Genomic DNA, 25,286 nt, shown 5'->3' on the forward strand with positions numbered 1-25,286 from the left:
GATTCGGGGGCTCTGGCTCACTCAGGCCCGGGGGAGGGAGGGGTACGGATGCGGGGCGAGCCTGCGGCGGCAGAGGCCAACATGACGTTGCACCAGCCTGAGGCACGCTGTGCGTTCTCCCGGGGAAGTTGTCCCTGGATCACGGGACCCTGGCAGTGGCAGGCTGCACAGGCTCCCGGGAGGGGAGGTGTGGGTAGTGACCTGTGCTTGCACACAGGCCTCTTGGTGGCTGCAATAGCAGCCTTAGCATCTCATGCCCGTCTCTGGGGTCCACGCTGATACCCGCGACTTGTGCCCGTCTCTGGAGCTCCTTTACGCAGCGCTCTTAATCCCCTCTCTTCACACACCAGGAAACAAAGAGGCAAGTAAAAGTCTCTTGTCTCTTCGGCAGCTCCAGACTTTTACCCAGACTCCCTCCCGGCTAGCTGTGGCGCACTAGGCCCCTTCAGGCTGTGTTCATGCAGCCAACCCCAGTCCTCTCCCTGGGATTCGAGCGAAGCCCGAGCCTCAGCCCCCAACCCCCACCCATCCCGGCGGGTGAGCAGAGAAGCCTCTGGGGCTGGTGAGTGCTGGTCGACACCGATCCTCTGTGCGGAAATCTCTCTGCTTTGCCCTCCGCACCCCTGTTGCTGCGCTCTCCTCCGTGGCTCCGAAGCTTCCCCCCTCCGCCACCCGCAGTCTCCGCCCACGAAGGGCCTTCCTAGTGTGTGGAAACCTTCACGGCTCCCTCCCACTGGTGCAGGTCCCGTCCCTATTCTTTATCTCTGTTTTTTCTTTTTTCTTTTACCCTACCGAGGTACATGGGGAGTTTCTTGCCTTTTAGGAGGTCTGAGGTCTTCTGCCAGTGTTCAGTAGGTGTTCTGTAGGAGTTGTTCCACATGTAGATGTATTTCTGATGTATTTGTTGGGAGGAAGGTGATCTCCGTGTCTTACTCTTCCGCCATCTTGAAGCTCCTCCAGAACCTGCATTTTTAAAAGGTATTTTCACTGGGTATAGAATTCTGTCTTTACAGTTTTTTTCCCTGTTCTTTAAAGATGTTGATACACTGGCTTGCATTGTTTCTGGAGAGAAGTCTACTATGATTCTTTGTTCCTCTGGATGTAATAATCATTTTTTCTTCTGGATTCTTTTAAGATTTTTATCTATCACTGATTTTAAACAATTTGAATATGATGTGCCCTGGTGTAGTTTTCATTGTGTTTCTTGAGCTTGGGGTTTGGATTGGGCTTCTTCATTGGGTTTCTTGAGCTTGGGTTTCTTGGATCTCTGAGTTTGTATTTTTCATGAAATTTGGGAAAACTGTGGCTATTGTTTCTTCAACTTTTTTTCTGTTTCCACCCTCCACATCTTCCAGAGACTCCAATTATATGTGTGTGTTTGTGTGTGTACATATATGTATATATGTATATATATATGTGTATAGTTGCTTGAAGTTCTGTAGCTCAATGATGCTCTCTTAATTTTTTGTGTGTGTCTTTTTTTGTGTTTCTGTTTGGATAGTTTCCACTGGGAGTGTCTTCCAGTTTGTTAATCTTCTCTTCTACAATGTCTAATTTCCTGTTAATCCTATCCAATGTAATTTTCATCTCAGATGTTGTAATTCTCATCTCTAGAAGTCCAATTTGAGCCTTTTTTTATATCTTCTGTATCTTTATTTAATGCTTATCTTTGCTCAGTCTATAACTTCTTTTCTTTTATATTGGAATATAATTGCTTTACACTGTTGTGTTAGTTTTTTCTCTAACTTCTTGAATGAACATATGGAGTATAATTATAACTGTTTTAATGTCCTTAATCTTATTATCTGTGTTATTTCCAGGTCAGTTTGATTGATTTTTCTCTTCATTATGGGTCCTGTTTTCTTCTTTGCATGCCTGTTTTTTTTCCTGATTTTTTTTAACATCTTTATTGGAGTATAATTGCTTTACAATGGTGTGTTAGTTTCTGCTTTATAACAAAGTGGATCAGTTATACATATACATATGTTCCCATATCTCTTCCCTCCCTGGTTATTTTTTATTGACTGTTAGACGTGGTGAATTTTATCCTCTTGGGTGCTGCATATTTTAATATACCTGTAAATATTCTTGAACTTTGTTTTGGGACATAGTTAGGTTACTTGACAATAGTTTGATCCCTTTTGGTCTTGTTTTTAAGCTTTTTAGGCAAGGCTAGTATAGCATTTAGTCTAGGATTAATTTTTCTTCATTACCAAGGTAAAACTTTTCTGAGTATTCTGTCCAAATCCTTGTGAAATATGTTTTTTTCTCTTATGATTTTTGGGAACAGGAATTGTTTCTGGTCCTGTGTGATGCACAGATATTGTTTCCTTCAATTTTTTCAGGTATGTTTTTCCCTGGCCTCAGGTAGTTTCCTCACATTCATGTGATGATTAGTACTCAGATGAACACTTGGCAGGGTGGTTAGGGAGCCCCCATATATAGATCGCCACTGTTCTCTTTCTTTGTAGCTCTTTCCTCTTTCATACACTAAACTATGAACTCCAGCCTCTTTGGCCTCCTCAGACTATCAGCTCATTTCTTCAAGTGAGGAAGACCTCTGGGCTCTTCCTGGGCTCCTCTTCTTTGTACCGTGGCCTGAAAATTATCTCCGGACAGTAAGCTAGGGCAGATATAGGCCCTCGTTTGCTTCTTCTCTCTCAGGGATCATTGTCCTTCATTGCCAGAAGTCCAATGTCTTGAAGACTGTTGTTTTATATATTCTATGCTTTATTAGTTGTTTCAGGTGGGAAGGTAAATCTGATACATGTTACTCCATCTTGGCCAGAAGCAGAAGTCCTCTCAGAATAGAACTTCTACATTTCATACTCATTTCTGCCTTGGGGAAATTAAGTGGATCTGGCCTTATCTTTTCACTTCATTATCCTCCTTTTCAGAGCTTTGCAAGTAGTTCTTCTAGGAAATGAATTCAATATGTATTGTCTTCCATGTGCTATTACTATATATTAGTTGCCAGAATGAATAGGCTTGGTCCCTGCACCAGATGGGCTTCAGGTCTAGTGAGGGAGGCAGACAAGATTCTTGTTGCTATAATTAAAAGTAATACACATTTTGAAATATCTAAGATACTACCATAATGTAGAGTGATGTACATTGTGTTAAACACGATAAATAATCAAGCATTAGAATTAATGGCCTTTTGCTGACATTTGTAAATTCTGTCTCCTAACTATGACCAGGTTGTCCGCTCTTTTCCTGGACATCTGTAATCCTCCCATTGAAGGGGTAGGATTGTACCTGGGGTCTTGGTTCCCCACTCTCCTGGATTTGTCTCCTTTCCATATGACCTTTTCTTTCTACCTGAGCTTTGGTCTGTTGTTAGATCTGATTTCATTTTTCTCTTTTACGTTCTCTAGTATAAGAGTGGTAAAAACTAAAATATAAAAAATTAATTGCTTTTTTCTCTAGGTGGATGAGTTTTTCAGTGAGTTTGTGTGTTTTCAAAAGTAAAATTTAATTGGTTGTTGGGAAGGGAAGGGAAGGTTAAGGGTAGCAGAAGACCACAATTGTAATTCATGAATTTCACCTACATTTTCCCAAAGGAACTCTGGATGATGAATGAGGTCAGCTATCCTTTGATTTGTTTGGGTTAAGTTGAGGGTTGCTAGTGTCATCTAATAATCCTCCTCTTTCTGTGACTGAGCAGTAGGAAGATGTGAGTAATTCCAGTCTGCCGATTGGGTCAGGTGTGTAGAGCATTGACTGAAAAGTGAAAGCTTGATCAAGCTAGCCAGAGCTCCAGGGATGGGATTTTATTTTATCCTAGTCAGCTCTTGTGCCCAGAACCTTTCTTGGAAAGATAGCCTCTGTTTAGATAACTGTTAGCCCATGTGATCTATCTGGTGTTTGTGGAAGCTCTGGATATTCCTGCTCTCCTCAAGGAGCTCATTGATGTAATTTCAGACACTGTATCCTCACTCAAGAGAACATGCTGTCTTGCTCTGTGTGGCATCTTACAAGACGCTGCTGTGTCAGTTTTTAAGCTTCTGGTTCCAGATGTCTCTAGCAGACCTATTTTTTCTCAGATGCTTGGCCAGCTTACATGTATGAATAGCCTTTCTGTCCTGCAGTGGCTGTGAGAAGCTCTGAGCGTTTGAGAGTTAACCAACACTTACTGAGCAAGCCGTCTGTGTGGCACTGATTGTACTATTTACAGAGATTGTACAAGAGATTCTGTCGACCTCAAAGGTACTTACAGTATAGGAGGAAATAGTATAGGTGAATTCAGTGGCCCATTTAGGAGGACCACAAAAGAAAATTAAAAGATAAGCAAAACAGTTAGTGTTTTGAGTTCTGTTTCTTCAGACTTGTCTGTTGGGAATGGTGGCTTGAGTGACCAAGCAACTGGAATCCCACCAGCTGCTTATGGACATGTTCTATTTTGAGATCAACTTTGTGGTTTGGGAAGGATGTATAATCATTTTCCACAAATGTTTATTGAGCATGCAAAGTATCATGGTAGGCACAGGGCATACCGTGACTATAAAATTATATCCTCAGCTCCTAAGGAACTGCTCATATTTGGAAAGGCAGGACATATTTAAGATTTTTTAAATCTTAATAATATATAAGTCTTCAAAAAAGAAAAGCATAATCATCAACACTTAGTAGAAATATATACTAAACTACTAACCCCTCTGGGTGGTGGGGCTGTGGCGGGAAAGAGGAAGGATCTTTACTTCTTACTATATACATTTCTATATATATAGTAAGAAATTTTTACCAATTGCTAATGCTGCCTTTTTGGTGTTATTTCTTTATTGGTTAAAAAAGTGATAGAGACTAGTAGATTATACACATAATGTTAACCTTGAATATCTCTGTGTGATAGAATTATGAATGATTTATATTTTCTTTATTATATCTATTATTGTCCACATTTTCTGTAATGGATGTATATTATTTTTAAAATAGAGAAGAAAGTATTTGAAAACCAAAACTCAAAAGCACCTACAATAATTGTTATAGCTACATTTCAATATGATTACCATATTTTGGATATAATATACCAGCTTTCCCGTTTTTGTCTCCTCACTCTCACCACATCTCTATTAAGGTGGTTCTATTATTATTAATACTATTATTGTTGTTGTTGTTATTAAATAAAAAGGTGAAACAAAGGCATTTACTCTTGCTCCTGTCCCTTGTCATTTTGGGTGAGTTAGCCTAGAAGCAGAAGGAATCCAGCTATTAGCTATTCAGCTGTACTGTGAAGGCTGCTTAGAAAAATTTTAGCTATGCTGATTGGGTTACAGTTTTATCTGTCATTGTGGGCTGTGATCTCTTGTTTTAAAATATCCTAAGAATACTTTCTGTATCTTTATATTTAGTTCCATTGGAGAAAGCAAATAGATTATGCCATCTCCCCATCTGGTGCAGTGAAGAAAACTCATCTGCTTGGCTTACTTTGTATGAGAGAGAATTAAAATTTCCAACTTATTTGTAATTCAGGTTAAGTGGTTAAATACTATCTCCTCCAAATTTTGTTCCAGGAATCCATGTCCCCTTATAATTATAAACATAATTACTTTGAAAGTAATAGTGTTCTGTATTATTTAAAGAAGTCACAGATTGAAGAGGAGATGTCATTTCTAAATTGAGGTTTTTTTTCCCTTATAGCATGTGTTTGATGATCTCAGTGGCTCAGTATCCTTGTCCTGGGTTGGAGATACCACTGGGGTAAGTAATGTTTTGAGTCTGTTGATTCAACCTAACAAGAAGATGGTGTAGATTTGGGGAGTTTAAGCGCTAATTTAGTTTTACCTTCTGAAACTGTCTCCAACCTCAATCGTAGAAAATGCATGTTTGCTGGACAGACTTTTAGAAAGCTGTGGTCGATTTTGTTTTGCTTTAGAACTAGGAACATCTTGTGACCACCTTCTTCCATAATAGGAAGATAAACACCTTTTTAGTCCTTGGTGGCTGCTTGGCATCAAGATGAGCAAGAAGAAGAAAGAGGAAAGAGAGTGCTATGTGTGAAAAGGGAGACTTACAGTACTTGGGAAAACTGTGTGGAAGCGGAAAACTGCACATTACACATCTTGGCATTTTTCCTCCAAACTGTATTGTTCCGCTGTCCTTTCCCACAGTTAATGTTGAAGAATTGTAGCGCCCATGGGCTTATTGCTGTTAGCGCCATCTTTTGTCCCTTCCCCTACCACAGAGGAGGTACTGCCAGGATTGGGGGAATGGGAGAGTCAATAAGCTGCCCCTTATCCATCCTAGTATGTAGCCCATCTCCTAGTAGGAGGGATGCTGAAGATTCATTGGCCTCAAGTCTTGAATCAGGACTTGGCATTACCTGTGTCGGTTATTACCCTGCCTGACAACGTCAGGGACCATAGCTCATGCCCCTCTAGTATTCCAGTAATGTGTGTATCAGAGCACTGAGGCACGTGATGGCTGTATCAAGAGCTGAAAGAAATATAATTTTGGCACTGAAGAGTAAGTTATAAATTAATTAATTTTTAAGTTCCCGGTAGAATTTCTTTAAGCATGTCTCATTTTCTTCGAAAATTTGAGTTGTTCCCTATTTCCCATGATTTATCCATTTATCTAAGACAGTTGCTGTCTCCAAGATTCGTTGCATGGCTATTTAAGACTCCCTAGCCTCTTGTTCTAATCTGTCACAATCTTAACCTTCATGCATATTTTTCTCTAGAAAAATGCTTATTTAAAAAATTGATTTCATGGAGAACTAACAGCCAGGAGAAGAAGAAAAGGACAGATGTGACATAGTGACCTCTATTAGAGCATCCACCCTATTCTAGCCTCTGTAAGCAGAGAGCTGATTCTTGCTTGAGACTATCTTACAATAATGTGGATAGAAAATAGTTAAATCCTTCCTTTACTGTAATGTGGAGTTGATTAGCTCTGTCTCACTGCTTCAAGTGTAGGCGATGAGACCATCTCAACAAAATGAGTTGAGATTTTGAATCATTGTAAGCCCTAATCACTTGGTCCTTCTTGGTTTTCAGATATAGTATTACAATGTAGGCTACTACGAAGCAGGGCTACTGGCAATCGTTCAGATGGTCAGTTGTTGCAAGCATGTAATTGGACTATGTTTCTTACTGACCACATGCTTTTGTCTCTCCAGATCATTCTCGTCTTGACTACATTCCATGTACCACTGGTAATTATGACTTTCGGACAGTCCAAGCTATATCGAAGGTGAGATGCCTAGCATATGATTGGGGCATTTGACTGAGTAATGCATTGTGAATGTATGTTCTCTGCTTTTCTAGACATGATGGGATCCAGCAGTTGATTTAAAAGATCTTCTGGCCATCTTAAATTTTCACCAGACTGTCACACTCAGTACACTTTTTAATATCTGTCTATTTAGCAACCTGAAGAAGTATGAAAAGGGATCTAGTTCCAAGGAAATTAGGTTGACCTGACTGAGTGGCAGAACAGTAAAGGAAGATGAAGGAAGTGTCTATAGGGGTGTATGCATATTAATTTAAATGGATATTTGTGGGGAGGTAACATAGCACTTAACCATCTTTCTATTTATTATGAGCACAAAGTGGTTTTTATACCCCTGAAGTTATAATACTTACTGTATCTTCCAAGTGAATTTTTTTTTTTTTTTTTTTTTGGCCATGCCACGCAGCTTGCAGAATCTTAGTTCCCCGACCAGGGATCAGGCCCAGGCCGCCACAGTGAGAGCGTGGAATCCTAACCACTGGACTTCCAGGGAATTCCCCCAAGTGAATATTTTTTTATCTAACATTTTAAGCCCCAAACAGATTGTTTTTAGATCAGGAGGAGGTTCTCAGGTCAGACCTACCAAAGTGCCTGGTAATAATTGTGGTAATGTATGTTCTGGAACCATAGTCTGTACTGTGACATTCACAAAGCTTTAGAGTTATCTTCTCAAAGGTACAGCTTGGGGGCTTCCCTGGTGGTGCAGTGGTTAAGAATCTACCTGCCATGCTTTGTGACCACCTAGAGGGGTGGGATAGGGAGGGTGGGAGGGAGGGAGACGCAAGAGGGAAGAGATATGGGAACATATGTATATGTATAACTGATTCACTTTGTTGTAAAGCAGAAACTAACACACCATTGTAAAACAGTTATACTCCAATAAAGATGTTAAAAAAATAAAATTAAATTAAAATAAAAATAAAATAAAAAAAGAATCTACCTGCCAGTGCCAGGGACACGGGTTCAAGCCCTGGTCTGAGAAGATCCCACATACAGTGGAGCAGCTAAGCCTGTGTGCCACAACTACTGAGGCTGTGCTCTAGAGCCCACGTGCTACAACTACTGAGCCCGCATGCTGCACCTACTGAAGCCCGTGCGCCTGGAGTCCATGCTCCGCAGCAAGAGTAGCCACTGCAATGAAAAGCCTGCACTGCAATGAAGAGTAGCCCCTGCTCGCCGCAACTAGAGAAAGCCGCGTGCAGCAATGAAGACCCAACACAGCCAAAATTAATTAATTAATTAATTAATTAATTAATTAATTAATTTAAAAAAGTATAGTTTGGTTAAAGAGTAGGGTTCTATTCCTTACCCATAAGATTCAAAACCAACTAATACCAGAAGTTGTTGATTGTCTTCCCAATCATTTGTTTCTATCCCATTTTTCCCCTAGAGACCTAAAGAAATTTGACATTTCAGCAGATGACATAGAAATTACCCTCAGGGCCAAAGAATCTCCCAGGAGCCATCATACTTTCTCAGGGTTCTTTTTTGATTGTTGGTCTTGACCAAGGTGGGAGTGAAACTGAGATAGATCAGCCCAGCCTCCCTTCCGCAATAGGTGACCCTTGACTGCTGCTCCTGGAGATGGTGCTCTCTGCCCTTTAATACAGTGACTTTAGCTTAAAAATAGGCCAAGAAGGAATTGCCATCTTGGAATTGTACGCTCCATGAAGGCAGGTTCTTGACTAACTTGGGGTTCTCTAGCAACTAGCCAAATGTCTGACACATAGCAGGCAGGCAGTACATATTAATTGAATGAATGAATGCCTTGCCTTCCCTAATAATTCTTAGACTAATAATATTTTTGATTTGTTTTGATAAAGATTGACAATATTATAGAATCCTAGTTCTAGAAGGGCTATAATTTATGGTGACTTTGTTTATTAAGTTAGAACAGTAGTTGAACCATTTCAGACATATGAAAAGTATGCTGTTTTAGAAGGGAAAAAAATGCATTAAAATTTTTGTAACTTTAATAACTTTTCATTTTTAAAAAAAAATTTGCTGTTGTAAAATCTTTATGATACAGTTTTTCTTACCAATGCACCTTTCATTAAAAAAAAGCAGGGCTTCCCTGGTGGTGCAGTGGTTGAGAATCCACCTGCCAATGCAGGGGACACGGGTTCCAGCTCTGGTCCGGGAAGATCCCACATGCCGCGGAGCAACTAAGCCCCTGTGCCACAACTACTGAGCCCACGCGCCGCAACTACTGAAGCCCGTGCACCTAGAGCCCGTGCTCTGCAACAAGAGGAGCCACTGCAACGAGAAGACCGCACACCACAATGAAGACCCAACACAGCCAAAAATAAAACAAATAAAATAAATAAATTTTTTTAAAAAGCAATATAACCATATTATAAAACATTTGGAAATTTTAAAAGAAAAAAAAATTCACCCTAAAGTCAAGTAATCTTATTTACAGTTTATTATCTTGATTTTTCCCCTATAATGTTATACCATATGGCTAGATAGTCTTAGGAAGCAACATGGTATAGTGTAAAGTTGCCAAATTGTATTGGCATATAGGCCTGGGATTGTATCTCAGCATTGTCATTTGTGAGCAGAATGAACTTGGGCAAGTCATTTAACCTCCCTGAGTCTTTTTGGACGTCTGTAAAAGAAAGATGATAATAGCGGCCACCTTAGAGCTGCTGCAAGTTACGCTTTGCGGTGCCTGGCACGGAGTAAGAACTCTTAGCTGCTACCATGCCAACGGCCAGATATGGCATGTAGCCAGCATGTACTGACACTGTGGTACAGTTTTTTAAATGAATTGAAAGCCTTCTGAACCAGTTGATAAAAAGTGCCTGACACCAGGTGCCTCCATGGCTTCTACAGATGCACACACACACCCCCCCCACCCCTGCCAACATGCAGGTGTTAGTAACACTTGGCGTTGCAAACTATAACCATTCTGATTGGTCAGTGCTCGTACCATGATACTTGTCATATTCCCTCTGCTAGTAACCCATCATTTTTGTTAGGTTGAAAGATTTAATCATTATTCTCTTGGACACTTAAGTTGTAGCTAATTTTTTCACTATTGTTAATGCTGCTGTGATCAATATCACACATATATGTCACAGAAGATGCCTATTTCCAGTTTATTTTTTGGTAGCAAATGAAAACCTCCTCTCTTATTGATCTCTATATGTTTTGAAGCCTTTACTAAACTTCTTCTCTTGGTTGAATTATCTCCTAAATCTGTTGCTTCAGCCATTTTTTTGCTCGCCTTCTGAATTCACTTTTTAGTCTCTATAGTGCTCTTTAATCATGTGGCTGGAACTGGACCTGACAGACCTGCGTCATACCCGTGGGGAGTGAAATGTGTTTTCACGACTTCTTTTCCTATTCTTTTGCTTTTCATTGTTGTGCTTACTTTGGGACAAACCCAAATTAAACAAAATGGTATCACTATGTTACTGTTTAAATACCTGCCACCATCTGACTCAGCCCTTTTCCATCCTATATTTATCTAGTCTTGTGAGAAACCACTAACATACAGTTTACCAGAGAGTAATCCTATTTGTGTCTGGTATACTATCATGTTACTAAAGTTCTTTTTCTTCATTTTGCACAGCAGGTTGTTTGGTTGGTTGGTTGGTTTTACAAAGGTCATTTTGAATATTAATTACTTCCTCCCTGCTGTGAAGTGAAAACTCTTCCAGAGTTTAGGTGGAAACTGTAAATATGCCTTGTTGCCTCTCCAGTTGGGCTGGCCTGGCCTGGTCTGAAGTGACTCATGTTGTTGGACACACCAGCCAAGAGGCACATGTTGCTTCAGAAATGGGAAAGGGAGGGAGCAGTTTGATCGAAATGAGTCCTGAATATGCTGAGCTTGCCTAACTGAGGAATAAAATAAAAGCCTGTTGAAACTACTCTGAAGATTCTTCTGTTTTTCACAGCTTTAATGATTGTATTATTTATTGGATTATCTTTCTCTGCTACATCTTATGTAGTCAAAGGTTCATTTGGGATTCAAATAGAAGGCAGCTAATCACATGCCACCTGCCGTGAGTAGTACTGCATGGAGGCGCACACAAGGAGAAGGTAGTTGTCTTTGTTACCTGTGCCGAGTTGGAGCATACTTCATCGTAGGTTGTGAAAGAGGATTGTTGAAAGATTTGGGAAATAAAGTCCCTAGGCATTAGTGTTTGGGTAGAATTGAATAATATATTAATATCTTCAATTAAAAGGTATCATGTTTGAATAGTATAAATTTTGATTCTCTGTTAAGGAATATTAATTCATAGAATAGATTATAAAGTACATTTGCCTCTCACTTGCAAATATGAAGTTAAAAAGGAAATAACTAGCTACAGTTAAGATGATAATTTGATTTTTGGCAACTAAAAGATGTTTTGGACCTTTTTGTTTTATGGCGCCTTGAGTCTAACCTTTCATTGTAAGATTAGCTACTTAGTAAAGCACATGTAAGCATTATGTACAGCAAAATTCTGTACCAAATTACCAGAAAACTGCTGGGCTATTTTACTTGTGATTTCTATTTCCTGTTGAGAGTTGTTCAAATTTTGGAAATTAATAAGGGAATCTCTGAGAGATTTCACATTAAAGTTTATTCCATAGTCAATGTAAGTTTTTCAGGATGTTACTTGAGGTTTTTTAAAAAAGGATAACTTAAAGATATACAACAGATATTAAAGCAAATTTCAGTAAACCAACTTCTCCAAGGCATATCGTTATGACAACATTTTTAATGATATGCTTGGCTCAGTTTTCACTACAGTAGATTATTAACAATGACTGCATATTTTAGTTACAAGGTTAGCATAAATTCCATCTGTAAAATGTATTTTCCTGCTTTTTATTTCTTAAAGAAAAAGTTTATTGAAATGTATGATGATGGCATTTTACTGCAACTTCACTTTTACAAACTTAGGGCATATAAAAATCATGAAACGAGGTGGTTTTCGTCACTTGAGAAATATTCCCATGAAAATACCTATTCTTAGGGTTGTCTTGTCAATCAAAGCAAAATAAGGACCTCAGATACATACTCATTCCTTCTGATAAAAAAAGTTTTGTGATTTTACTTACAATATTTTACCCTTTTTATTTTCCCACTTATATTTTCAAAATAGCTATAGAAAACATGCATCCTTTTCCAATAAGGATAACACAATGAAATATTAAATAAAAACACATAAGGTAGCATCAGACAGTTGGGGTAAAAATAGAGAATGAAGTGTTAGTTTAGTTTAATGTAAATTCAAGTTCTGCCAATTTTACCTGGCAGTGATTTCAGGTCTGTGATTCTTTTGGCACATTTTAATAAGCTACATTCTCCTTATTGATCTTTTAACTGGAAATCTCAATCCAGTTAATTGTCATTATTCACGATAGTTATGTTCTACAGTCTCCATGAATACTGAATTAGTGAATACCTGAACCATTGCTCCTGGGGGAAATACAGAATTAGGTTCCTGCAAACCTCTGACCACAACATTCATTTTCATCAGTTGATCAGTACATAATCTTGTTTTGTGTGTGTTTCTGTTTAAAGATACTTTATGTGTATTATTGATTCATTAACGTTGAGCTCACAGCCAACTTATGCCAGAAAGAAGCTTATCTAACTCACGTGTTTTCTCCAGAAACACTAAACAGCACTTCAACACTATGCTTGGGGGCTATTTAAACAGCAAAACACCAAAAAAAGGCACAAAAATGCAAAATGCATGGTACTATATAGACCATGAGGAAGATACTCATGCATAGTATAAGAGCTGAAACAAGAAGGCAGAGTAGCCCCTTGTTGGACCTCAGCTGGGAACATTTTTGACTCAGATTTTTTTCTCTGCCCTGTGCATGTCTGCAAATGACTAGGAAAGTGCCAAGAGTATGGGATTACAAATCTTAGTGAGTAGGCAAATTTGCAGATATGGAATTCGTGAATCATGAAGATTAACTGTATAAGCTTTCCCCATTAGTGAAAACTATAAAACTATCATTTTTTTAGTTGTCATCCTTGTTGCTTTTATTTAATAATTTATAGTGACTTAATCATGGCAAAAATGTACTAAAGGATAAAGGAGTAGAGAAATGGTTAGTCCTGAAAGCGAACCAAACAAGGATATTTGTGCTTTTTTGATTGTTGAGAAAAGTAAAATGTAAGATTCTCTGAGATATTATAGGATTCTTTTACTGTTACTTCTCATTAAATGTCTGCAGGTCAGATGCCTGGTGTCACAAGTTCCTCTATATTGTAAATGAAAAGTGCTCAAAAACAAGGGTGTAATCCTTGGCTATTGACATTTGGGTTGAGTGTCAGTCAGCATGTGAATCTTCTGGAAAAAACGCCCTCCTGAGTCTTTCATCTTACTAGGAATTTTTTTTTGCATCCGTTCATTTATTCATTGGTTTATCCATTCAACACATTTTTTTTTTCTTTAACATCTTTTTTGGAGTATAATTGCTTTACAATGGTGTGTTAGTTTCTGCTGTATAACAAAGTGAATCAGCTATATGTGTACATATATCCCCATATCTCCTCCCTCGTGCGTCTCCCTCCCACCCTCCCTAACCCACCCCTCTAGGTGGTCACAAAGCACCGAGCTGATCTCCCTGTGCTTAGCAGATGCTTCCCGCTAGCTATCTATTTTACATTTGGTAGTGTATATATGTCCATGCCACTCTCTCACTTCGTCCCAGCTTACACCTCCTCCTCCCCGTGTCCTCAGGTCCATTCTCTACTTACTAGGAATTTTGATGCTATATCTTACCAGGACTCCATGTGGTGATTACTTTTTTTTTCCATTTATTTAAATGTCTAGATTTTTCATGTTCTTTGGGGATATTAGGCTCTATGCCAAAAATATTTGTATTCCAGCACTATTTTTTGTTATAAATGTACATATTCTTATGCGTGTTTATACCACAGATTTAAACAAAAGTGATCATTTATTTTTAGTAACCAGAAAGAGCAGATATTAGGATTGAGGTATAGAATTGTTATTAAAAAAACTTATTTCTAAAGCAGATGGTTTTATAGGGCTTTGTTAATGTTTGACTACTGTTCATAACTCTATTATTATCATATGGAATTTGAAAAGTGATTTATTTTTCAGGGTGTTTCATTGATTTCCTCTTTCTGATATATCATGTATGCTGATATAATGCTGATAAAAAATAAAGCTACTTTAAAATAAAATGCTATAGTAAAAATATATCCCTGAGCCCAATGCAGCCTCCACAAAACCCTACTTTAAATCCCAGCAGGTTGAAATTAGTCCACTGTGCTCCGTTTGTTTAACTGGCTCAAGTGTCAGAGTGTTGCAGATGATTTTTGTTTCGCTCATGTCGCTTCCTTTTTCTGAAGGGCAGGGATGTGTTTGTTGTGCCAAGTTCTTGAAAAGCAAGCAGACTTGTCAGCAGGGTTGTGGAGGGTCCCCGGGATGTTGTGAAGGAGCGGCAACATGTCAGCGGGTGATAATCGAGCCACTGCAAACCACTTAAGACGTTGTCTGAGCTGTTGATGATACAAGCACTGTAGAGCTAGGACATGTTTATGCATATCTCTTTTTTTTTTTTTAATAAATGTATTTATTTATTTATTTATGGCTGTGTTGGGTCTTTGCTGTTGCACTCGGGCGTTCTCTAGTTGCGGCGAGCGGGGGGCTACTCTTCGTTGCGGTGCGCGGGCTTCTCATTGCAGTGGCTTCTCTTGTTGCGGAGCACGGGCTCTAGGCGCATGGGCTTCAGTAGTTGTGGCTTGCGTGTTCTAGAGCGCAGGCTCAGTAGCTGTGGCTCGCGGGCTCTAGAGCACAGACTCAGTAGTTGTGGCGCACGGGCTTAGTTGCTCCGCGGCATGTGGGATCTTCCTGGACCAGGGCTCGATCCCGGGTCCCCTGCACTGGCAGATGGTTTCTTAACCACTGTGCCACCAGGGAAGTCCCTATGCATATCTCTTGGCCTGCTGTTGGGAAGATAAGAACTCTTGTACTCCAAAGCCAAGAAAGGGTAATACGGGAATCAGTTGGGTGGTACCTAATCCCTGTTTTATTTAACTAGGAGTCTTCTCTGTGTATGTTCTAAGAGATGGGAAGACAACTTAAAGTCACATGTAGTTTGCTTTAGCATACTGTCAGGGACCTGTACAGACACTGAGAGATTCTTCCCTCCTGTGTCTCTCCACCTTCCTATAAGCTGATCTTTCCTGCCAGGCCACAAGCCCTGGCAAGGAAGAGAAAGACCACAGGTTGCAAAGGAAGAATTCCTAACACATAATTAAAAGTTGTCTCAAGTTTGGGGCTGAGAGTTAAGAGAACTGGACTGTAGTTTCAATTTTGCCCTTAATTAACTGGTTGACTTTTGATGAATTGCTTCCCCTTGAACCTCCTCATGTGCAAAATGAGGGAGTTGGACAAGGTGTTCTCTTCAGTCCCTTGTATCTCTCATGTTCTGTGGTTCTGTGATTCTTTCTCTGTTGAGGCTGCTACCAAAATTGTACCATCTTTTAAGTCATATATACTATCAGTGAAGACCACTGTACACTGCATTTATCACTGGGCAACTAACTTGCAGTACATAGTGGTCACCACTCGTGGACGTTGAAACTTAATGAATATTAAGATTTAGCATTATATATCGTAGCAGAACTGTGTATAGTGTTAAACCTGTCAGAATTAAACAGCTACTGACTTTTTTTCTTTTATTTTTTGAAATCTAAACATGGAATTTAATACCTCTCAAAGATATTGTTGGAATGAACTTTTGGGAAAAGCTTTACCAACCCAAGAGTTGAGATTAAGTTTCTTTGTCTTCCCTAGCTGAGTGCTGCATGCATTAAGAGACTTGTGCTTAGGGATGGTAACTTTGGTGGGGGACTTAACTTACAGCTTTATTGTGAGTACTGTGCATTGGTAGATTAGTTAGAAAGCCTTTGGCTACATTTACTAGAGATCCCAACTCGAGCTAGCTTAAATAATAAGGGAATTCATGGCTCATAACTAAATACAGAGGAAGGATGGGTTTCAGGGTCCATTCAATCCAGGGTCATAGGTTCTGCTTCTCTGGAATTCCAGAATTACCTCAGCAGTACTATCCATTTATGTTGGCTTCATCTTCAAGTTGTGTTCTCATTGTATCAGAATGCTCATAGCACTTTTTTGTTTTGCATTCACATACTACAACATGGAGGTTTCTCAACCTTGTGCTGTTGACATTTGGGGCCAGATAATTCTTTGTTTATGGGACTGTCCTGTGCATTGTAGGATGTTTAGCAACACCCCTGGCCTCTACCTACTAGATGCCAGTAGCACCTCAACCCTGAGTTATGATAATGGAAAATGTCTCCAGACATTACCAAATGTTTACTTGGTGGGGTTGAGGGATGGGGCAAAAATACCCTGGTTAAGAACCACTGATCTAAAGGAAGACAGATCATTTCATTAGGTGGTTGTCTTAAATGTGTTTCCTAATAGACCCCAATTCCCCCCTTTGCCTTACTGGCTCAGCCTGGATCACCCCCTCATTCCTGACCCCATCACCCATGAGGGGTTGGAACTTCTTTCCACTAATCAGGCCCACCACTGGAAGTAGGGGTAGAATCAACTTCCCTGAAGCTGTGACCTCTTGAGGAGGGTGAGTGCTTCAGTAAAGTCGGCGAGAATGATGGAAGCTGGGTGGGAACCCAACAGTGTCCATGACCTCTGCATTCTAAATTTGTCTTTTTTTTCTTCCTGTCAGTGAGGACTATGGAAAGAACTTTAAGGACATTACAAATCTCATCAATAACACCTTCATTCGGACTGAATTTGGCATGGCTATTGGTCCTGAGAACTCTGGGAAGGTGAGACTCATTCATACATATACAAAGCTGTGCATGATACCATATGCAGGGCTGTCAGATGTTGATATTTGAATGATCCAGTGATACACAGCAATATATTTAGTTTACTATTACTGTGTTTTAAAAATTAAACATGATTTAATACTGATCACAAAAGAATGGAATTTAGCACACAGGTTCTTTTTTTGAACCCTGTCCAAGAGGCACCAAAAATCTTCATAATTATGTGGTGGTTATTTAGCATTATAAGGTATACATCTTAAGACAACATTTTAGTCTTTGGGGAAACTGGCTAATCTCAAACTGACCAGGCTCAACTTCATAGATATAATGTACTGGCTCAATTCAGGACAGTATTTTTTGATAAGACTAATACTTGAGGAGTAGAGTGTACCAATTAATCTGTTTTTATAACTCTTCTTACTTTTGGAACTAAAATTTTCTTAACAAATGTCTGGTGAAAATGGTGCAAGAACTTCCTGTACTTTCATAGTATTATACCCTGATGCTGAACTTCCTTCTCCCTAATCAGGTGATTTTAACAGCAGAGGTGTCGGGAGGAAGTCATGGAGGAAGAATCTTCAGATCATCAGATTTTGCAAAGAACTTTGTTCAGACCAATCTCCCTTTTCATCCTCTGACTCAGATGATGTATAGTCCTCAGAATTCTGATTATCTTTTAGCTCTCAGCACTGAAGTAAGTTTAGTTGAAGAGCTTGTCTTGCCTTTTGCATTTTTATAGTCTCAAAATATACTGTCTTAAAACGACCCTGTAGGTAATGCTTTTTATGTTGGACTGTTTTCTAGTGACTTCTTATGGTATGACGTATGTATTTTTTGCATTTTTTCCTATATGGTAAAGGGCACAGTTTTCATGTGCTATCTATTCCAGATAAGTATGATGTCTAGTTGTCATTAAAATTTTAAAAAATTGAACAGATATGTGCTGTTGGAATAATGGACTAGAAAACAGTTTAATGTAATCCTTCTTGTTCTACAGGGGACAAGCATAAATTGTCAAACTCCTTATGTTGTTATTGTTCCTTTCCTATGGCCAAACCACATCTTTATAATTTTTTTGATTAGGTCCTTGGTATAAAAGCCTATTGATTTCTGTCTTTGACACCCATGTATTAAATATCCAGAGTCTTAAATCCCTGCACCCCCTACCACATTCCTATACTCTCCCCAGAAACCAGTGTCCCTCCCTGTCCCTTCTACCTCTCTTCTGAAAGTTCCCTGAGGAGCAGCTCAGCTTTTCCTTTCCTGGAGGATCAGTCTCCTTTATCATGAATGTTAAGGGCCCAGAGTGGCTGAGTTGCTAGACTATGATAGTCATAATTGCACTCTATATTTATGTGGCTGTCTCTCATCTTATTGCTTAGAGTGTGGTCTAATGACCAGCAACATCAGATAGAAACCCTTGGGAGGCTGGTTTAAGATACAAATTCCTTGGCCCTGATCCAGATATAGTATGTTGGTGACTTCTGGTTGCGAGGTTGCTAGTGTTATTAACAAGCTCCCCAGCTGAGCCTGCACACTAAAATTTGAGAACTGTTGCTGTAATGACCATTGTGGGGACAGAAATAGGATTATCAAATATAGACAAGTTGGGCTGAACAAACGGATGGCATGGAGAGGAGGAGAAGGGCACTTGGAAGAGAGGTCTGGGTTCTGGGCCTTCTGTGGGCAGATCTTTGAGCTGAGGTGAGGCTGGAGGACTCAAGGAAGGTCAGAGTTAAGCTTAGCCAAAGGAGGCCAGAGGAAGGAAACTCGCCTTCTGGGTAGGCTTTAGATCTTAAAGCAACAATTACTGGGAATTGGCTTTCAGCAGCTTGAGCTGAAGGCCCTTCGAGGGAACAAAGAGACCCCCATAGGAATGGACAGAACCATTGATCTGCCTTTGGCCACCCCATCAGAATTATCAAGTATCTTAAGCTTATTAAACCAGGCTATCCTCAGGAAGAGGCAGGTACAATCTGCCTTTATACCTGAAATTGCTTCCCATTAAGGGTAAGTTTGAAGTACAAATAATCAGGGTGGAGAAGATGGGCCAATTTGTACTAAAGTGCAAATAGGTGATACCAGACCCTTTCCTGTTTCTGAGGAGAATTAGGTAGATTAGAAATGCTGGGAGGTGAACATTACTAGAGGAGGAAAAGTTAAAGAAAGAAGAATGGTGGGTGAGAGTGGAGGAGCACTGAAGGTAATTCTGCCTAGATCAGCACCATTTAATTTCAGCTGTACCGGGACACCTCTGTCCCACCTCCACTGAATCTGGGCCCACTAGGCTCGTGTTGCCAGTGTAACTGAAATTGTCAGTCTCTGCTGCACTTGAAAGTATTGACCAATCCTTCCACTTGCTTGGCTTCTGTGACATCATTCCCTTTGGTTTTTTCCTACCTTCTGATGGTTGCTTCTTAGTCTCTTTTTTAAACGCCTTTCAACCTCCCCTTAAGTCCCTGCTCATTTTACTCTGAACAGTCTCTTCCACTCTTACCATTTTACTACCACTGTAATGCGTAAGAGTCTCAAATCCCTGTCTCTGGTCCTGGCCTCTTCCTAGGGCTGCAGATGCCTATCTTGCTGTCCCTTGGGTATCTCTAGCTAGATGTCCCACAGGTCCCTCAAACTCAATCTAAAGCTGACGTCTTCTTTGCTGTGTCTCAGACATGTTGTTCTTCCCTTCATCCTTATGCTGGCTAAAGATTCCACAGTGCTGCTTTCCCCTCACCCAGAATCTCTCTCTCACACACACACACACACACACACACACACACACACACACACACACACACTCTCTCTCTCTCTCTCTCTCACTCACTCACTCACTCACTCACTCACTCACTCACTCACTCACTCTGTCCTGCCCTACAGGAAAAGCCATCCAGTTCTACGGACTCCAGCATCTAAATTCTTCCTGAGCCTCCTCCTCCCAGCTGTGGTGTCAGGCCTCACTAACTCTTAATGAACTAATGTGGCAGTTAGTCACTGCTTTTCCTGCTTCCAGTTTGAACCCTCTGAAATCCATCTTTCCCATTGTCATCCAAGTATTCCTCTTAAAAAAGTAAAACTAGTTGTGTCATTCACCTACTTCAAGTACCTCATATAAAAGAAAGACCAGATTCCTCATCATGGCATAGAAGGAGTGCACCCCCAACCCAGCACTGGCTCTCCTGTCTTCACCTTGGAATGTGTGCTCCACCTGTGTCTGAAGGCTTTAGCTCCCTGCATACACTGAGATGTTTCATCACCTCTCTGCCTTTGCTTGTACTAGTCTGTCTTTGTACAGTGATATCTCATCTCCCATTTGCCTTCTTTTGGTTACACTGCTCATTTAAGACTCAGCTATCTTCTTCACAAACCATCTCTGATGCAGTGTCCCTCCTTTCCCTGCTCTTACCCCAGAGACCATATTTCCGTAACACTTAACGCATGTATTGAACTTTCTTATGTGCACCCCTTGTTAAACTGTGAACTCCTTGAGAACAAGGAGTGTGTCGTATTCATCTTTGTATCCTCAATGTAACGTCTGGTATGGTGCCTGGCACACAGTAGGCACTTCATAAGCATTTGTTATTCTGAACTTGCAAGACCCCAAAGGGGCCCCCATAAACCATGTGTGTGTCTATGGAGCTCAGGAAGCCTGGATGGAATTTCAGTGTGTGTTTTTACTGTCCTGAATGATTGGATATGAGTTATTAAAGGTCATACAAGCAGCTGCACAGGATAAAGCTGGAATTTTGATAAGTCATTTATAATCTTTCAGAATGGCCTGTGGGTGTCCAAGAATTTTGGGGGAAAATGGGAAGAAATCCACAAAGCAGTATGTTTGGCCAAATGGTGAGTAACAGAACATTCCATCTGTGCAGGGCCCTAAACCTTTCCTGACGGTGCTGCCAGAAGTCACAGGAATAAATATTGAGCACTTACTATGTGCCGAGTACTCTTTAGGGTGCCATAAGGGATACAAGAGAGGGGTATGCCACAGACTTTGACCTGGAGGAGCTTCTGATTCTTCTGGGAAAGAAGACTTAGTCTCACTAAGTTTTAGAATGTAAAGTATAAAACAAGGCACATTACTGAGTAGCTGCTGCCTGCAAACGGTTGATTTTATGTAAACGGTGACATCAGTTGCAAGAGCATAAAGTACAGCTTTGATTCGGCGACTTACGTACTTCTCTGCACACAGAGATCTCCTCTAGAGATCCATTTCAGTTATGTGGAATGTAGTGAGGCATCAGGAAGAAAGCTCAAAGAGCTTCCCGACTGCCAGAGTCACACTATCTGTGCACCAAAATCCATTCACTTCTCTCGGTGCTCCTCCCCAACCCCGGCTTACAGACGATGGAGCGGAGGAGGCTCCTACTTGGGCGTCATGTCACCTTTGTTCTCACCTGGATCGGCTGCTAGTCGAGGCTTAACCTCTCTGGGCTTTAGTTTGTTCCTTCTGTGAAAGATTTGTTTGGGGAATTTGGGGGACGGTTGAGCAAGAATTATGAGTCTTCATACCTCCAAAACTCTGATTAGGCTCAGACCCTTGTTTAGAGCCTCTCTCTTCTTTCTCTTTGACTAATTTCAGCAAGTTTGTTGATCTGGTTTCCCAGTTGATAGCAGGTTGCTGCCAGAGGTGGGGCATATGAGTGTGAACAGCAAGCACAGGCCAGCCTGAGAGTCCACTGCCTGGGAGCCACATGGAGGCAGGACTCTCAGAGTAGGCAGAGAGAGAGAACGCAATGGGATGAAAGGATTTAGTGCTGTGTCAAGAGAGCACACAGGCCTTAGTAACTTCCAATAGGAGCACTGTGTTACCGTTTCATACGGTTGATGTTGACGACGATGGTCCGTAATCCCAAGGAAGAGTTCACTATTTAATGTCCTCTACCTAGGGAGATAGGGAAATGTGTAATATAGACATTGCCAAGTATGTCTACCAAAATAAACTATTAAAAATGGTGCTTAAGTAAAGCGTCCTTTTTTAGAAAATGCTGGTTAAATGAGGTTTTTACAGCACCACTACGGTACACATGCCACATCTGCTTTCATTTTATGTATTTTAATTAATTGTGTTTATATCTTATATGGTCTTATCAGGAAGGAATTTTTAAAGTAACTAAGTTAACAAATTATTTCACTCCTGATAGACCTAAAATATGTAAGGTGTGTTCAAATAAGACTATAATAATTTTGATCATTAAAACTCACCTTTACATCTGTATATCAAATCAGCACAGTGTACGCTTTAAATATCTTACAATTTTATTTGTCAGTTATACCTCAGTAAAGCTAAAAGAAATAAATAGCAAACTCATCTTTAAAACTAAAACGTTATTTTAAAATGGTATTTTATTTTGTATCCTATACAAGATTTTTTACTTTTGTAACTTGTTTCTCTGCATGGTGTCTAAATATAAGATCTGGGCTTCTGGTAACTATTTACTCACCTTTTAGATCTTTGGTTTCTAGGAATTTACAATCTAAAGTTCTGAAAGAACATGCTCAGACCCAGCACCCTTTTTAATTGAGGTACAGTTGATTTACAATATTATATTAGTTTCAGGTGTATAACAGTGATTTAAAATTTTTATAGATTATATTCCATTTATAGTTTAAAAACATGGGCTGTATTCTCTGTGCTGTACAACATATCCTTGTAGCTTATTTATTTCATACATAGTAGTTTGTGCCTCTTAATCTCCCACCCCTATCTTGCCCCTCCCCTCCTCTCTCTCTCCGTTGGTAACCACTAGTTTGTCCTCTGTGTCTGAGACCCAGCACCTTTTGCTGGTGCTAATCTATAAGTACTATCAAGGTCTAAATCTAGTTCCCTGGAAACTCCCTTTCCAAGTTAGAATTTAAATAATTCAACCTCTGACCTAGTTGTCTACTTGAGGTGAAAGAACTAAATTATTTAGTTCATGCAAAGCATTGAACTAGGTTCTAAGGGGAAACAACAAAGCATAAAACTTAGTACCTGCCCTGAAGAACTCAGTAGTGTAGTAGGAGAGATAAGGCAAACACTATGCAATTAAAATAGCCAAACAGGAGACAAAGGAGTGCCAAGTGGTTGACACAGAGTAGCACAGGGCTCTCGCACAGGGTTTCTCAACCTCAGCACTAATGATGTTTGGACTGGACAGTTCTTTGTTGCAGGGGAAAAGCCTGAGCATTGCAGGATGTTTAGCAGCATCCCTGGCCTCTCCCCACTAAACAGTTGTAACAGTCCCCCTCCCCCAGTTGTGACAACCACGAATGTCCCTTGGGAGCAAAATCATCCCTGGTTGAGAACCACTGCTCTAGAAGTTTGCACCAAAGAAGGCTTCCAGTTAGAGTGACAGTGAACGCTTCATGGAAGAGTTAGATTTTAACCTGGAGCCTGAAGATTGTAAGGGTAAGATTTGGTCACACGAGAGAAAAGTGTTTTAAGAAGGAAATAATATGAGCAAATGCAAGAGGCAGGTTTGGAGGGTGTAAGGAGACCAGTTTGACCGTCTGGAAGAGTTCACATAAAGAAGTAGTGGCCTGTGGAAAATGCCTGGGACCAGACTGTGGGAACCTTGATGTGAGGCTGTGAAAGAACCGGTGTACAGCATCCAAGAAGGCTGTTTTGGCTAGTACCCATAGGTGACCCTTATTAGACCTGCTTGGAGCTAAGTGACTAAGGTTGATGCAGTCTGTTAGCAGTCTTGAACCGTGTCTTTTCTCTGTCTTTGCCTCATTGTAGGGGATCAGAAAACACCATCTTCTTTACCACCTATGTGAATGGCTCCTGCAGTAAGTATATTTTAGTCCCAGAAAAGAGTGTCCTGGTGTCCATTCATGGTAGAATATTCTGGGTTGTAAGAGGTAGAAGCATCAAAGATGTTCCCATTCTCTTGTTATTTTAATAGCTAAAGATAGCTAGCTGTTAGTGATTTTTAAAATCTTGAAAGTACAAACAACTAAGTACTATACTCTGCCTCGATCAAATAAAAAATGCAGCCTATACACAGAGACATTATACTTAATTTTAGCAATGTATTTACATAAAGTAAATATGAGGCTACAAACAATAACAAATTGAAATGCATAGTGATTTCTGCCAAAGAACATGGATTGTGTTTGTGTTGGTGGAAGCCACTGGCTTTCCAATCAGCAGCACAGTTTCGAAGCTGAAAGCATAATCTTTCACTTATCCATTCATTTGAGCACCTGCAGTAGTATGCTAAACACCATTCTCAGGACGGCGAGAACGAGACACCCAAGGCCTGCTCTTATGGAGCCTCAGTTCAAGTAGGGATGTTGGATGATCAACAGGAAAACCAAAACTCAAACAAGACAACTTAAAATACAATAAGATAATTGCAAACTGTGTCATGAAGAAAGTAAAGCAGGATGCTGTGGTGTTTTTATGCAACACTGTATTGGAATTAAGTAAACTCTGTCTTTCTGTCCAATATAAAACCTCACATGTATAAAGATGAAACCCAACTGTGAATTTCCTATGTCTAATTCTATATCCTTTTATATTGTTACCTGATTAACATGCATAGGATTAAAAATTCTTTTGCTATAAAACTAAGAACAATTCTAAAACAATTGTTTTGAACTAGAGGCTCACCAGTAAGTGAAATTTTAATTAATATTTTGTCTTGTTTAAGAAGCTGACCTTGGGGCACTGGAATTACGGAGAACTTCAGATTTGGGAAAAAGCTTCAAAACCATTGGTGTGAAAATCTACTCATTTGGTCTTGGGGGACGTTTCCTTTTTGCCTCTGTGATGGCTGATAAGGTGGGTGTTTCCCTCTTCTCTATGGGTTCTGATATTTCTGTAAATATGCCTCAAATAGATAGCTTTTACTACATGTACTGATGGAATTTCTTGCCTCTTGCAATATTTAATAAATTATGCCTCAAATAGGTAGCTTTTACTACATGTACTGATGGAGTTACTTGCCCTTTGCATGTTTAATATCACTGTAAGATTTGGGGGTGATTCTTTTTATAGAGGCTGATTGACTCTTCTGGGCTCCTCTGTACTTTGGCCTATGTCACCAACTGAATTCTGGTATTTGTTTTGGGATATGTAGATCCAGTGTTTGGGCTTTACTCAGACATGGATTCTGAAAAAAGCAATCTACTTGCTTATTATTCAATAAAGATGATGGAAATATGTAACATTAATTGAGGTATATAGGTTCTGGGAATATAGCAGTGAACAAAACAGATAAATGTCCTGCTCTCAGAGTTTCTATTCAAGTAG

At 40.0% G+C, this 25,286-nt stretch overlaps 1 protein-coding gene across 4 annotated transcripts in view; it reads left to right on the forward strand.

Moving 5' to 3' along the window:
* The window catches only part of SORT1 (sortilin 1), a 69,747-nt gene that overhangs the window by 23,466 nt on the left and 20,995 nt on the right, over nt 1–25,286 (forward strand). For 2 of the 4 annotated variants that reach the window (XM_024119734.3, XM_024119736.2), the window contains exons 2-8: nt 5,641–5,700; nt 7,121–7,194; nt 16,942–17,044; nt 17,577–17,741; nt 20,814–20,887; nt 23,769–23,818; nt 24,685–24,815. In XM_024119734.3, the coding sequence (XP_023975502.1) occupies nt 5,641–5,700; nt 7,121–7,194; nt 16,942–17,044; nt 17,577–17,741; nt 20,814–20,887; nt 23,769–23,818; nt 24,685–24,815 (657 nt within the window). The remainder of the gene's footprint in view (nt 1–5,640; nt 5,701–7,120; nt 7,195–16,941; nt 17,045–17,576; nt 17,742–20,813; nt 20,888–23,768; nt 23,819–24,684; nt 24,816–25,286) is intronic. The other 2 variants (XM_024119735.2, XM_024119737.2) reach the window with 1 other exon arrangement.

The sequence above is a fragment of the Physeter macrocephalus genome, chromosome 4 (assembly GCF_002837175.3).
Source record: "Physeter macrocephalus isolate SW-GA chromosome 4, ASM283717v5, whole genome shotgun sequence".
Taxonomy (NCBI): domain Eukaryota; kingdom Metazoa; phylum Chordata; class Mammalia; order Artiodactyla; family Physeteridae; genus Physeter; species Physeter macrocephalus.